This window comes from Perca fluviatilis, chromosome 19 (genome assembly GCF_010015445.1).
Source record: "Perca fluviatilis chromosome 19, GENO_Pfluv_1.0, whole genome shotgun sequence".
In the NCBI taxonomy this organism is placed as follows: domain Eukaryota; kingdom Metazoa; phylum Chordata; class Actinopteri; order Perciformes; family Percidae; genus Perca; species Perca fluviatilis.
Genome location: NC_053130.1, coordinates 4,275,174 through 4,289,043, shown reverse-complemented (window position 1 = coordinate 4,289,043; position 13,870 = coordinate 4,275,174). Strand labels below are relative to the sequence as shown.

The following is a 13,870-nucleotide window of genomic DNA, read 5'->3' as shown; positions in this document are numbered from 1 at the left end:
AGCTTTAAGAGCGCATGCTAACATGATGCATTTCAGAAAAATCAACTGCAAACAGTCAATTCTGCTGATAGTGGAATAAAGGGAATAAAGACCAAAGAGAGAGAGGAGTTACTGACAGTTTGAGCAGGTCCAGGTGGGACTTCCTCTTGGAGAAGGAGCGCTTCCTGGTTTCAGGCTCCACCACGCACGGACCGGCCAGGTCGTACAGCCGCTGGGGACTGCCCAGAATCTAAGAGAGACACACACACACACACACACACACACACACACACACACACACACACACACACACACACACACACACACACACACAAAGAGACACACAGAGAGACACACACACACACACACACACACACACACACACACCGCAGAGACACACACACACACGCACAGAGACACACACACACACACACACACACAGAGAGACATACACACACACACACACACAAGAGACACACACACACACAGAGACATACAGACAGAGAGACATACAGACACAAACAGAGACATACAGACACACACACACACAGAGACATCAGACAGAGACAAACAGACACACACACACAGACACACAGAGCCATACAGACACACACACACACACACAAACATACACACAGAGACAGACAGACAGAGACACACACACACACAACAACACACACACACACACACACACAGACAGACAGACAGACACACACACAGAGAGACACACACACACACACAGAGACACACACACACACACACACAGAGACACACACACACACACAGAGAGAGACACACACACACACACACACAGAGAGAGACACACACACACACAGAGACACACACACACGCACAGAGAGAGACACACACACACACACACACACACACACACACACACAGAGACACACACATACAGAGACACACACACACACAGAGACATACAGACAGAGAGACATACAGACACACACACACAGATTCATACAGACAGAGACATAGAGACACATACACACACAGACAGAGACAGACAGACAGACAGACACACATACACACACACACACACACAGAGACATACAGACAGAGACAAACAGACACACACACAGACACACACACACACACAGAGCCATACAGACACACACACACACACACAAACATACACACAGAGACAGACAGACAGAGACACACACAGAGAAAAAAATTGCAACATAAATGAATCCCTTATACTTTAGTGAAGTGGAAAGGAAATCAATGGAACACCCGTCCTAGTTGTGACATGCTGTGTGTGCGATAGTGTCTCCTGGTCCTCCCACCTCCTTCATGATGCGGATGGCCTCGGTGCGGTGCTGTGGCGGCGGGTACAGCAGGATCCGGTGGTAGAGCGACTGCAGCACGGGCTTCATCGACTCCACGCAGCTCACCAGGCGCACCAGCTCCGCCGCCACGTAGCACACCGTCCGCACTACCGGCGCTATCCTGGCGGGGGCGCTGGAGGAACAGCCCGACCCTCTGCCTTGATCGGATACCCCCCCACCGAAACAGTCCACCTCGTGGCTGAGTCCTGGCAGAGGAAGACGAGGAGGGGCATGAAGCTGAACCATGTCCCACACAGAACACTTTAGGCCTCAGCCAGAGTCTACAATTTCATTTCTATTTCGCCTTTATTATTATTAAATTCTTATTATTTCAACCCAATCTGCCTCAGTTATTTTGTACGTATTTGTTTCTGTATTTGTTGTTTATTTCATATTTATGTTAAATATGTTTGTTTGTTTATGTCTGCACCTTTCACCAAGGCAAATTCCTCATAAGTGTAACTTATTGTGGCAATAAACCCTTTTCTGATTGCAATTCTTTTAAACTGCCAAATATAGTTTATTTTGTGATGTCAGGAGTACGGGCCCCTTAGTTTAATCAAAGTTAGAGTCAAACTAGCCATCGCCTTTTTTTTATTTATTTTTTTTTTTTATATAAATGCAGAAATTAGAGATGCACTGAATCCAGATTTTTGGGGTTCGGGCCAAATACCGAATCCACTGGTTAAGATTCGGCCGAATCCGAACAGTGACTGTCCTTCCTTTGCCGTACCTGAAGTTGCTGCATTCTGGCTGCTGTCTGGAGATTCCTTCATGCACAACTCGTATTCTTTGGGATGTTTCATACCAAATGTTCTAACAGCGGCCATGTTGTGTATAGTTTAGGGTCCTCGCCACCGCGAGACAAATCAGCGTTGCAGATTGAACATGTAGCTGGACTTGAATGGCCTTCTTTTGACTGAAAGTTCTGCCAAACAACAACTTGTTCTGCTCACCAGATCCATGTCCACTTTCTCACAGCCTGCTGCATTGAACGCTCCACCTACGTAAACACCTTCCTGTAATCAACGGCGCCGTCACTACGGCGACCAGGGTAGCGCACGTACTGCAAGCGTAGCGTTCGGTTCGGTGGAAAAAAATTCTAAGGTTCGGGAGAAACCGAACCCCGTCAAAGAGCCCAACATTCGGCCGAATCCTGGATTCGGTGCATCCCTGGTAGAAATGGCGTTACCTAGACTGAGTCTATCAGAGAGGCGCTCCGGCGCCCCCATGTAGCCGTGGTGGGAGGTGATGGTTTTGTCGTTGACAGGATTTCCCATGATGGCCACGAGGGACGGACACAGCTGCTTCCTGGGAGGAGGAATGTTATGGATTTTTAGGGTTATGTGTACATTAGAGCAGCGGTGTCAAACTCAACTTCACTAAGGGCCACACTGCAAACTGAGAACCACATCCAGGGCCAGACATGTATGGTAAATAACGTGCTTTTATTTAATCAAAAATGTAAAATATTTGCAACTGTATTATTGCATTTCCAATATAGTCTTCTCACTTACAGTTTGGTCCAGATACAGCTCTGAAAAGTCAGCTATAGAGGTCCTTAGTGATCACAGAATTTAGCAAATCAAGCAAAACAATGATTACATTTTTAAAAGTAAGCTAAAACAAGCCGTTTCACAGCCTGATCACGCAAACTCTCCGATTCTGTGGGACATTCTGAGTCTCAAAGTCGTCAAATCAGCCAAATTCTGCTTTAAGTGTTGCGTAATTACAGTTGGAAAACGGTTTTCCGTCTTTTTGGATTGGTATCGGAGCATCTCTATGAAACCATTATCCGAGATATCTTACACTATCATTAACTGGACAAAAGGCTTCCCAAAAGTGTCACATAAAGCATCTCCTGACCATTTAAATTAGATCACTGACCCCATTTCATGAACACAGGATTATAGCAGAGTTACATGTCTTACCACACGAGGTCGGTGAAACCTCTGGACAGGTGCATTGTGGGAGGACAGCTGCTGAGCATGGAGAGGAGGCACTCCAGGTAGAGCAGCTGCAGGAGCTGGTTATCACTGGAGGGCGAAGAGACGCAACGAAAAGGGATTATTGTACACCGTTTCAAATCCAAACGGCGATTTGAAAGAATGCGACAAGCTAATCGTAAAGAAATCGATAATAGACATAGTCAGAGCAGTAGGGCTGCTCCCTCTTAGTTGTTTAGTCGACTAATCGGTCGTTTCGTTTTGATTTCTTTAGTCCATTAGTCATGTCTGATGCTGTTTTTATGCTGAATGACTTCTTTCCAAGAAACGTACGAGCACATCTCTGGTAAACACGAGAATTAAAGTGGTGCTTTTGCGTGACTCTTTGCGGAGAAACTCAGATTTACAGATCTGTCGATTAAATCAACTAATCGATTAGTTGATGCAATTGAATGAGTGTTAGTCGACTAAGAATTTCTTCAATCGGGCACAGCCCTACAGAGCACGTCGTCCATTATTGGTCCAGTACAGCAGCAAACCAACTGTCTGTAAACGCACTTTTTTTTTTTTTTTTTTAAGTGTTCATACGTCTTTTCTTTTTTAAGCCATGGTTTTTGTTTCAACAATAATGTAACTATTATATTTCCATTTCCTGTGCGGTAACTGAGATTCCTTGGAATATCTTGGACGCTACAGCAAAAGCCTGATTATTCACAAACAGGCCTCGGATTGAATTATCATGTTAATATTATAGAACAACAAACAGAACAATATTCCATTATGTTACCTGTCCACGGACTCCAGTTTTTCACAGAAAACTGTCAGAACCGTCACCACGTCTTCACACAGAGCCTGGCTGGTCGGGGACACATCTACACACACACACACACACACACACACACACACACACACACACACACACACACACACACACACACACACACACACACACACACACACACACACACAGTTAGTTGAAAGAAGAGTATCAGTAGAAAACCGCACTTTAAAATCTGTCACTTTTTTTTTTATTGGTGCTTTATATGTCCAATTCAATGTTCAATTTGTTCAATAAAATGATGTTGGAAATGATTTGTTTCTGTTTTTTTGTAATTCAACTAGCAATGTGCTGTATTTTAGCAGAATAATGAAAGCAGCAGAAACTGAAGTGCACTTTATTTATCGCAAGTAATATCGTTATCGAGATATTCAACGTTATCGCATATTTTCCTCATATTATGCAGCCCTACTATCCATTTATCAATCAATCTATCAATCTATCTATCTATCTATCTATCTATCTATCTATCTATCTATCATCTATCTATCTATCTATCTATCTATCTATCCATCCATCCATCCATCCATCTGCCCATCTATAAATGTATCCATCTATCTATCCATCTTTCAATCTATCAATCCATCTATCTAGCCATCTATCAATCAATATACCCATCTATCTAACCATCTAGCCATTAATATTTATCCATCTATCAATCTATCCATCTATCAATTTATCCATCCATCTGTCCATTTATCCATCTATCAATTTATCCATCCATAAATCTATCCATCCATCTATCGTCTAGAGAGAGAGAGAGAGAGAGAGAGAGAGAGAAAGAGAGAGAGAGAGAGAAAGAGGAAAGAAATGAAAAAACAAATGAAAGAGAAGTGGGAATGGCAGATGGTGCTTCCCACCAACCTTCTGTTTGGTGATTTCTCTCCCTGCCTTCTCTCTTTATCCATTCATCCTCTACACATTTTAATTTACCATTAAGCTTGTCTGTCTGTCTGTCTGTCTGTCTGTCTGTCTGTCGAATGCATTCTGGAGCTGATGAGGAGAGCTGCAGGGGTGGAGAACAGCACCAGTCTCGCTTTGCCAGATCAACGGGCATAGTTCAAATGACTCTGTACGCAACTGGATAGTCCTTCAACCAATCAGATCAACGATCCGGGTGACGTAGCAGCGACAGCGAAATCAACGGGGTTGCCGCGCTTCGGTGGCCGCCATGTCGAATGTAAACAAGAAGCTGCTTGGTCATCGTGTTAAACCCGCCAATAGCGCGCCACGCGGACAAGCAAGTTTGTGATTGGTCGCCGCAAAATTGTAACGGAAGCAGGACAGATAAAGACGTACAGGTTTCCAGCCTGAGCTGCAGGGAGGAATCAAATCGCCGGCAGATCGGGCTGGGAACGCCATGGATGAAGACTAGAATAGCACTGATGATGATGATGATGATGATGAGGTACCTCTTCTATGCATCGGTGGAGCAGTCACTTCTTCTCCATCTGCACCCTGTGGAGGAGCACACAGCAGGAGGCATGTTACTGTGAGCGGGGGCTTTTTGGGGGGGGGTTTGTGTCAACACAAATGTGCTGGTGTATGTGACAGAGTGATGGCACTCTGGTAAAAAGCTCAGAGTGGTATTGTGTGAGTCTATAAACACCATATGTTATATTCTTAATGCCTTACATGTGTCTTGCAGGTAAAGATGCTTGTATCATAACTTATAAGAATATTGAAATATGCCCAGAACAACTTTACAGTGCCCAAAGTGACGACTACAAATTCTTTGACTCTTCTCACCCTAAATCCCAAGATATTGAGGTTTGATGGGGACAATTTACAACATTTTTCTCATTTTAATCTTTAATATAAATAAATATATTAATACCTCAAAATGTAAGATACAATTTCTGTTGATGGTCTAACAAACCAAAAACATAATCATTTGATATAAGCTGTTTTTGTGTTCTGTGAAACAAATATACTAAATCAACTTTCGGCACAATTTCTGAATGTTTTTCTACACAGACAGAGTAAGCCCTGCTTATGCTGTGAATACTGTAATGTCCAACGCTCCATGAACTAGTCATCCAGTGGGTTTTGTTTCTCCTAAACCTCGAGTGGTATAGCATTATAGTTTCAGTTCTGCTGTGCGTGTGTGCGTTTGTTTGTTTGTTTGTTTGTTTGTGTGTGTGTGTGTGTGTGTGTGTGTGTGTGTGTGTGTTTTACTGTATTGTGTGTGTGTTTTGTATCAGGGAGTGACCTCTTGTCTGTGTCGTAGCTGCAGCGTCAGGTCTCCCAGTATCTGGCTCAGCGTGGCTCGGACCGCCGTGTTGATGCTGCGCTGGTGACAGCTGGACACGTAGGTCTCGATACACACCTACACACACACACACACACACACACACACACACACACACACACACACACACACACACACACACACACACACACACACACACACACACACACACACACACACACACACACACACACAATTACATGTGTCAGTGAGTGATCTTTCTTATGTCTGAGTCAGAAACAGATCAGGTCATGACGCACAGTCCCAATAAAGCATCTTTGAACTATCAGGGATATTTAAGGGCGGTTTCCATGGCATCACAGGTTACCATGGATGCCGGGCTATTGAGAGGGAGGGGGCAGGGGGATGTATTGTCAGTGTTTCAAACATATTCCAGACAGAGTAGAAGGTCACAGCTGCTGAGCAACACACACACACACACACACACACACACACAAGATATTTTGTTTGGTATAACAAAGGAATCAATGATCCACACCATATAACCATTCCACTAACACCACAAACATGTATTCTGGGGAATCTGCATAACTTCAGTTAAATATCACCGCAGAGTAACAATAAGGTAATTATGAATAACAGGATTGCTTTTAACACACCTACAACGAAAGAAAGAATGGATAAATGAAGCAACTGAAATGATTCATTAGGAAAAGATATGAGATGGATTATGCTGAAACACGGGCACCTGTGGTGTGGAAGCATTCTTAAAGTCAAAAATTGGAAGAATTAATGGAAATTTGGGAAACTTCAAATATGACTGTAACTGATTTGGTAGTTTAGTAGTGTTTGTTTGATTTGACATCATGCATCTAATGTATGTATGTGATTTATGTTGAAAACATAACACACACACACACACACACACACACACACACACACACACACACACACACACACACACACACACACACACACACACACACACACACACACACACACACACACACACACACACACACACACACACACACACACACACACACACACACACACACACACACACACACACACATATGGCCTTATATATCACATCACAAATGGTCCAAGTGGGATGGCAGACAGTTAGTGCCTCACTCTTTACACTCAGGCAGTCAATGCGCACACACACACACCAACATGGCATCATGACTATGCGTAAATATACACGCCACTTTCCTAAAGCCAGATGGCGTGTTATCTGTACGCATTTTGAGCTTTCCACGTGTATGTCTACGCTGTACACAGCGGATGTAAACATGCACGTGGCGTCGCCACGTTTATCGCGAGAACATGCCGTACTATCACGAGAACAACGTCATACACGTGTAAAAAAAAAGAAAAAAAAAGAAAGAAAAGAACATTGGGAAAGGCTTTAGTAACACAAAAAACCCGACAAAAACACAACGTCAAACGCTTAGGAAAACTATAAACGGTTGGGTTTAGAAAAGAAACATTGGGGAAGGCTTAAAAAATATATATACACAGTATATATATATATATATATATATATATATATACACAGTGCCTTGCGAAAGTATTCGGCCCCCTTGAACTTTTCGACCTTTTGCCACATTTCGGGCCTCAAACATAAAGATATAAAACTGTAATTTTTTGTGAAGAATCAACAACAAGTGGGACACAATCATGAAGTGGAACGAAATTTATTGGATATTTCAAACCTTTTAAACAAATAAAAAACTGAAATATTGGGCGTGCAAAATTATTCAGCCCCCTTAAGTTAATACTTTGTAGCGCCACCTTTTGCTGCGATTACAGCTGTAAGTCGCTTGGGGTATGTCTCTATCAGTTTAACACATCGAGAGACTGACATTTTTGCCCATTCCTCCTTGCAAAACAGCTCGAGCTCAGTGAGGTTGGATGGAGAGCGTTTGTGAACAGCAGTTTTCAGTTCTTTCCACAGATTCTCGATTGGATTCAGGTCTGGACTTTGACTTGGCCATTCTAACACCTGGATATGTTTATTTGTGAACCATTCCATTGTAGATTTTGCTTTATGTTTTGGATCATTGTCTTGTTGGAAGACAAATCTCCGTCCCAGTCTCAGGTCTTTTGCAGACTCCATCAGGTTTTCTTCCAGAATGGTCCTGTATTTGGCTCCATCCATCTTCCCATCAATTTTAACCATCTTCCCTGTCCCTGCTGAAGAAAAGCAGGCCCAAACCATGATGCTGCCACCACCATGTTTGACAGTGGGGATGGTGTGTTCAGGGTGATGAGCTGTGTTGCTTTTACGCCAAACATAACGTTTTGCATTGTTGCCAAAAAGTTCGATTTTGGTTTCATCTGACCACAGCACCTTCTTCCACGTTTGGTGTGTCTCCCAGGTGGCTTTTGGCAAACTTTAAACGACACTTTTTATGGATATCTTTAAGAAATGGCTTTCTTCTTGCCACTCTTCCATAAAGGCCAGATTTGTGCAGTATACGACTGATTGTTGTCCTATGGACAGAGTCTCCCACCTCAGCTGTAGATCTCTGCAGTTCATCCAGAGTGATCATGGGCCTCTTGGCTGCATCTCTGATCAGTCTTCTCATTGTATGAGCTGAAAGTTTAGAGGGACGGCCGGGTCTTCGTAGATTTGTAGTGGTCTGATACTCCTTCCATTTCAATATTATCGCTTGCACAGTGCTCCTTGGGATGTTTAAAGCTTGGGAAATCTTTTTGTATCCAAATCCGGCTTTAAACTTCTCCACAACAGTATCTCGGACCTGCCCGTGTGTTCCTTGTTCTTCATGATGCTCTCGCGCTTTAAACGGACCTCTGAGACTATCACAGAGCAGGTGCATTTATACGGAGACTTGATTACACACAGCTGGATTCTATTTATCATCATTAGTCATTTAGGTCAACATTGGATCATTCAGAGATCCTCACTGAACTTCTGGAGAGAGTTTGCGCACTGAAAGTAAAGGGGCTGAATAATTTTGCACCCACTTTTCAGTTTTTTATTTGTTAAAAAGTTTGAAATAGCCAATGAATTTCGTCCCACTTCATAATTGGGACCCACTTGTTGTTGATTCTTCACAAAAAATTACAGTTTTATATCTTTATGTTTGAGGCCTGAAATGTGGCAAAAGGTCGAAACGTTCCCGGGGCCGAATACTTTTGCGAAGGCACTGTATATATATATATATATATATATATATATATATATTATATATATATATATATATATATATATATATATATATATACACATTACGACCTACATTACGTGTGAATTGTCGCCGTAGCAAGTAGTATGAAGGGACACAAGTCTGCAGAGGGAGGTTGGTTGGTTGGTGGGGGCGTGGATGGGTAAAACACAGGACTTTCACCCAGGAGAGCTGGGATCGCGTCCCGCGTGTGGTGTTTGTCAACGTTTTTTTTTTTTTTAATATATATATATATATATATATATATATATTTATATGCGACAATTCACACGTAATGTAGGTCAATGGCGGCCGAACGGCGTTGATAAACACGCTAAAAAACGATTATGCGTCTTGATAACACGCGAAAACGGCATACATACGCCACTTTATGAGATCAGTCTACACACACACACACACACACACACACACACACACACACACACACACACACACACACACACACACACACACACACACACACACACACACACACACACACACACACACACACACACACACACACACACAAGATATTTGGTTTGGTATAACAAAGGAATCAATGATCCACACCATATGACAAAATGGCAAAATGCTGGGACGAATAACATTTGTGCAACACTGCCGAGTCCAAAAGGGATTGTTAAAGACCACAAATCTTTACAGAGGGCCAACCCGAGGAGGGTTCAGGGCAGACATACAGAGCCTGTCAGCCATAAAATGCTATTTATTCCACTAATTTCCCTGCAAAACCTAACTCCCCAGTATATCACTGACCTCCCCCAACCTTAAATGCCAAATCAGGCTCTAAGATCATCAGAGCTAAATTTACCGGATGTCCCTCGAACCCACCACAGAAGTCGAGGTGACCGGGTTTTTCAAGGTCTGTTGCTCGCCAACGCTCTCCCCTTATCATCGCCATCCTTAGAATCCTGTGATGCTTTAATAACAAACAGCTGAAAACCCTTCCATTCAGACAGACTTTTACAGCTCAGCCTGTCCGAATGGCTAATAACTTTTATTTGTCTCTGCTGTTATCAGTCCCTCCAGAAAAACGCGATTATGCGATCGCATAATTCAACGCATAATCAGCCAAAGTCCGCATATTCATGCGGGGGCCGCATATTTTCAAATACGCCGCACTTTCGCCGCATAAATTGCTGATTTCCGCGCAAAATATGCGGGGCTTGCATGATTTCATAATCCCTGCATTTTCGTTACAAAAAGTCCCATAATATATCTTAGCAGAAAGTTGAAAAATGTTGCGTTTACTTCACACAAGAGCAGCCATTTTCCCCCTGTTGCCATGGGAACGTTATGAAGTGACGTAATTACACGACGTGAACATCAAAGCAGGGTGTTGGGGGAATCACTTGTTTTACTCTTTTTCATCAATCCGCAGTTTTTGCAAGTTCCTGCAATTTCATCGCATAAAATTGCATAAATATCCCGCATATTCCATCGCATTTTTTAAGAAAATGTGCCGCATAATCAAGGATTTTTGCTCACAACAATCACAAAAAAACTGGAAGGACTGTGTTATGTATCTACTGCTGTGATTTTAGATAAGATAAGATAAGCCTTTATTTTTATATTTATTTTTAGAAATTCGTCTTGGGCAGTCGAGAGAACAAAAATGGCGACGCATCGCACATAAACACACAAAAGAACATAGAGTAAACACGCATGAAACATAAGCATACATTATCTCATCCCATGCGTTCAATAAACATTTGACCTCCCCCCCCCACCTACCTTCCCCCACACTCCCAGAAGAAAGAGAACCCACAGCACATCCTCCCCCTCATATTGCACTTAATTCTACCCAGATTGCACATTTCCCCATTAAATCATGCTGCGATCAATAACTTATGTATTGCACAGTGCCCAAATGCCCAATTGCACAAAGCCGTAACAATGAAAAAAAAACACTGCACTAGTGCCCTACCAGATATTGCACATCCTACAGCCATACCGGTAAAAAAATATAAACACACACACACAAACATCTATCTCTTATTATTCGGTAATTTGACTGAAAGCGGCACAAACGAGAAAGCTTGCGGTTTGGGGACCTGTCTTTGTCAGCCCTGTGCCGTGTATTGTTGTCATCGCTCCTTTTTTTTATTGCTTGTACTGTGTTGATTGTTTCTAATGTTAAAGGTGCACTATGAGTTCCTGCGTGGCTTCAGCGCAATTTCATTTTTAGGCTAGCTGCCTGCCCCCCTGAACACACCGTGAAGAAGCCCGTTCTCGGGAGATAAACACTAGGGGCAGAGGCTGTGCACCAAATACAACCACGTTCCAGCCAATCACTGACAAGATGGTTGGGGGAGGGGGTGGGGTGGAGGTTAGTGCGTCTTTTTCTGAAATTTACTAAAATTAAGGCTGCTGCTGTTCTAAAAGCACCCCCAACCATCTTGTCGGTGATTGGCTGGAACGTGGTTTGTTGTATTTTGGTGCACAGCCTGTGCCCCTAGTGTTAGTGTTTGTTTGACGTCCACGACCCCTGTGTTGTCTCCCGAGACCTGGCTTTTTCACGGTGTGTTCAGGGGGCAGGCAGCTAGCGGGTCAAGGAGAGATGCCTACGATTTGACACAAAAATGTTATCGCCATGAAACCATGCAGGAACTCACAGTGCACCTTTAAGCACTTTGTGATTATTTTATCTGTAAAAAGGTGCTACTATATAAAAGAACCTTACTTACTTACTAATTAGCAAAGGTCTGCTCTATCCTCTGAGTAGGCCCACCTCATGTAGAGCTGCACACAAAGTCCATCGCTGCTAATTATGTTTCGATTTTAAGTCTTGGCAGCCTCAGGGATGATTTCCACCACCTGCGCCTAATCAATGAAGGATCAATACATTCGGCATCTTTAGGCCTTCAAGACGCAATGAGTGTGCATGTGCGAGATGAACAAGAGAGAGCAAAGACAGAGTTTCAAGTCAAATTTAAGACTTTTTAACCCTTGTGTTGTCTTCCTGTCGACCATGCAACTTTTAATTTTTCTGGGTCAAAATTTAAACTTTTTTTTTTTTGGTTGTCACTATAGCGTTGGTCATTTTTTATTTTTTTTTTTACACTTATGTCGCTTTTCCTGATGCTTTTGTCACTTTTTTCAACATTTGTCACTTTTCCCAGCGTTTTTGTCACTTTTTTCCCAAGTCTATTGTCACTTTTTTCACCACGTTTTTGAAGCTTTTTTCCCTTTTTTAGATGTCTTTGTCGATTTCTTCTGCCCTTTATTTGAATATTTTGTTTTTTCCCACGTTTTTCAAGCTTGTAACACAACATTTTTGACGCTTTTTTCAACGTTGTTTTATCATTTATTTTTTTCAAATGCTATAAAATTTAATAAAACACCCAAATTCAATCAAAGTAGTGAACTGATCATTTATTTTACTTCTGAGGAGCGTTGTACGGAACCATACACGTTATTTTTGTTGACAATTTTGGTTGAAAAAAACCCCCCAATTTTTGATATAGAAACTTTTTGAAAATGGGTCAAATTTGACCCGAGGACAACCGGAAGGTTAAGACCATTATGACCTTTATCACAACATCAGCATTTTCTTTTGCGGGTTGCAAATGTTCCACCTAAACAAGTTCCTTCCCGAGACTGTTTAGCAGAGCCACCATCACCGTCGCTGTGTCCGCAGCTTAGCGCCGCCCAAGGCGATTGTGATTGGTTTACAGAAATGTAAACAACCCAGAGTGTTTTTACTTTCTCCAATCCCAGAAAGCATCTGCGGTGTGGCCCGACCTGGCGGAGATAGGCCTGGCAATGTGAGACTTGTCTGACGATGACACAACCGCCCCGGCTTACAGAGAATCTGCTGCTTGCTAAACATGAATAAGTGAGCCTGTGAGATACACGAGTCGCAGTTAAACTCAACGTCAGGCACTGGGGGTGAAAATGACTTTTAATATGATAGTATTAAGGTGAAGTATTGACCTCCAGCTCTGAATAAATCCCTCAGCGCTGCCAGTCCCTGCATTAAGAACCTGTCCTGAGCCTCACTGTTTGTCTGGGATGTTACTGATAATGGAGAGGTGCTGACAACCTCTACAGTCAGCCTGAGTTATGACCAAACAGAAACAAACACACACACACACACACACACACACACACACCACACCCACACACACACACACACACACACACACACACACACACACACACACACACACACACACACACACACACACACACACACACACACACACACACACACACGGCCCTGGCAGAGCAGAAGCCATTAACACACCATGGTTTTTATGAGCTGTTAATGGACGTCGAACATACAGGAGCTCCTGCTGCTGCTGAGGGTGGGGGTGGGGGGTGTT

General features: G+C 42.9%; 1 protein-coding gene across 1 annotated transcript in view; it reads right to left on the bottom strand.

The window, feature by feature from the left end:
- Positions 1-13,870, bottom strand: part of arfgef3 (ARFGEF family member 3) — a 93,564-nt gene that overhangs the window by 55,125 nt on the left and 24,569 nt on the right. Inside the window, exons 6-12 of the mRNA XM_039783761.1 lie at positions 6,325-6,441; positions 5,525-5,570; positions 4,062-4,146; positions 3,260-3,364; positions 2,521-2,639; positions 1,287-1,534; positions 117-229 (exon numbers count right to left, since the gene is read on the bottom strand). Coding sequence (XP_039639695.1) covers positions 117-229; positions 1,287-1,534; positions 2,521-2,639; positions 3,260-3,364; positions 4,062-4,146; positions 5,525-5,570; positions 6,325-6,441 — 833 coding nt within the window. The remainder of the gene's footprint in view (positions 1-116; positions 230-1,286; positions 1,535-2,520; positions 2,640-3,259; positions 3,365-4,061; positions 4,147-5,524; positions 5,571-6,324; positions 6,442-13,870) is intronic.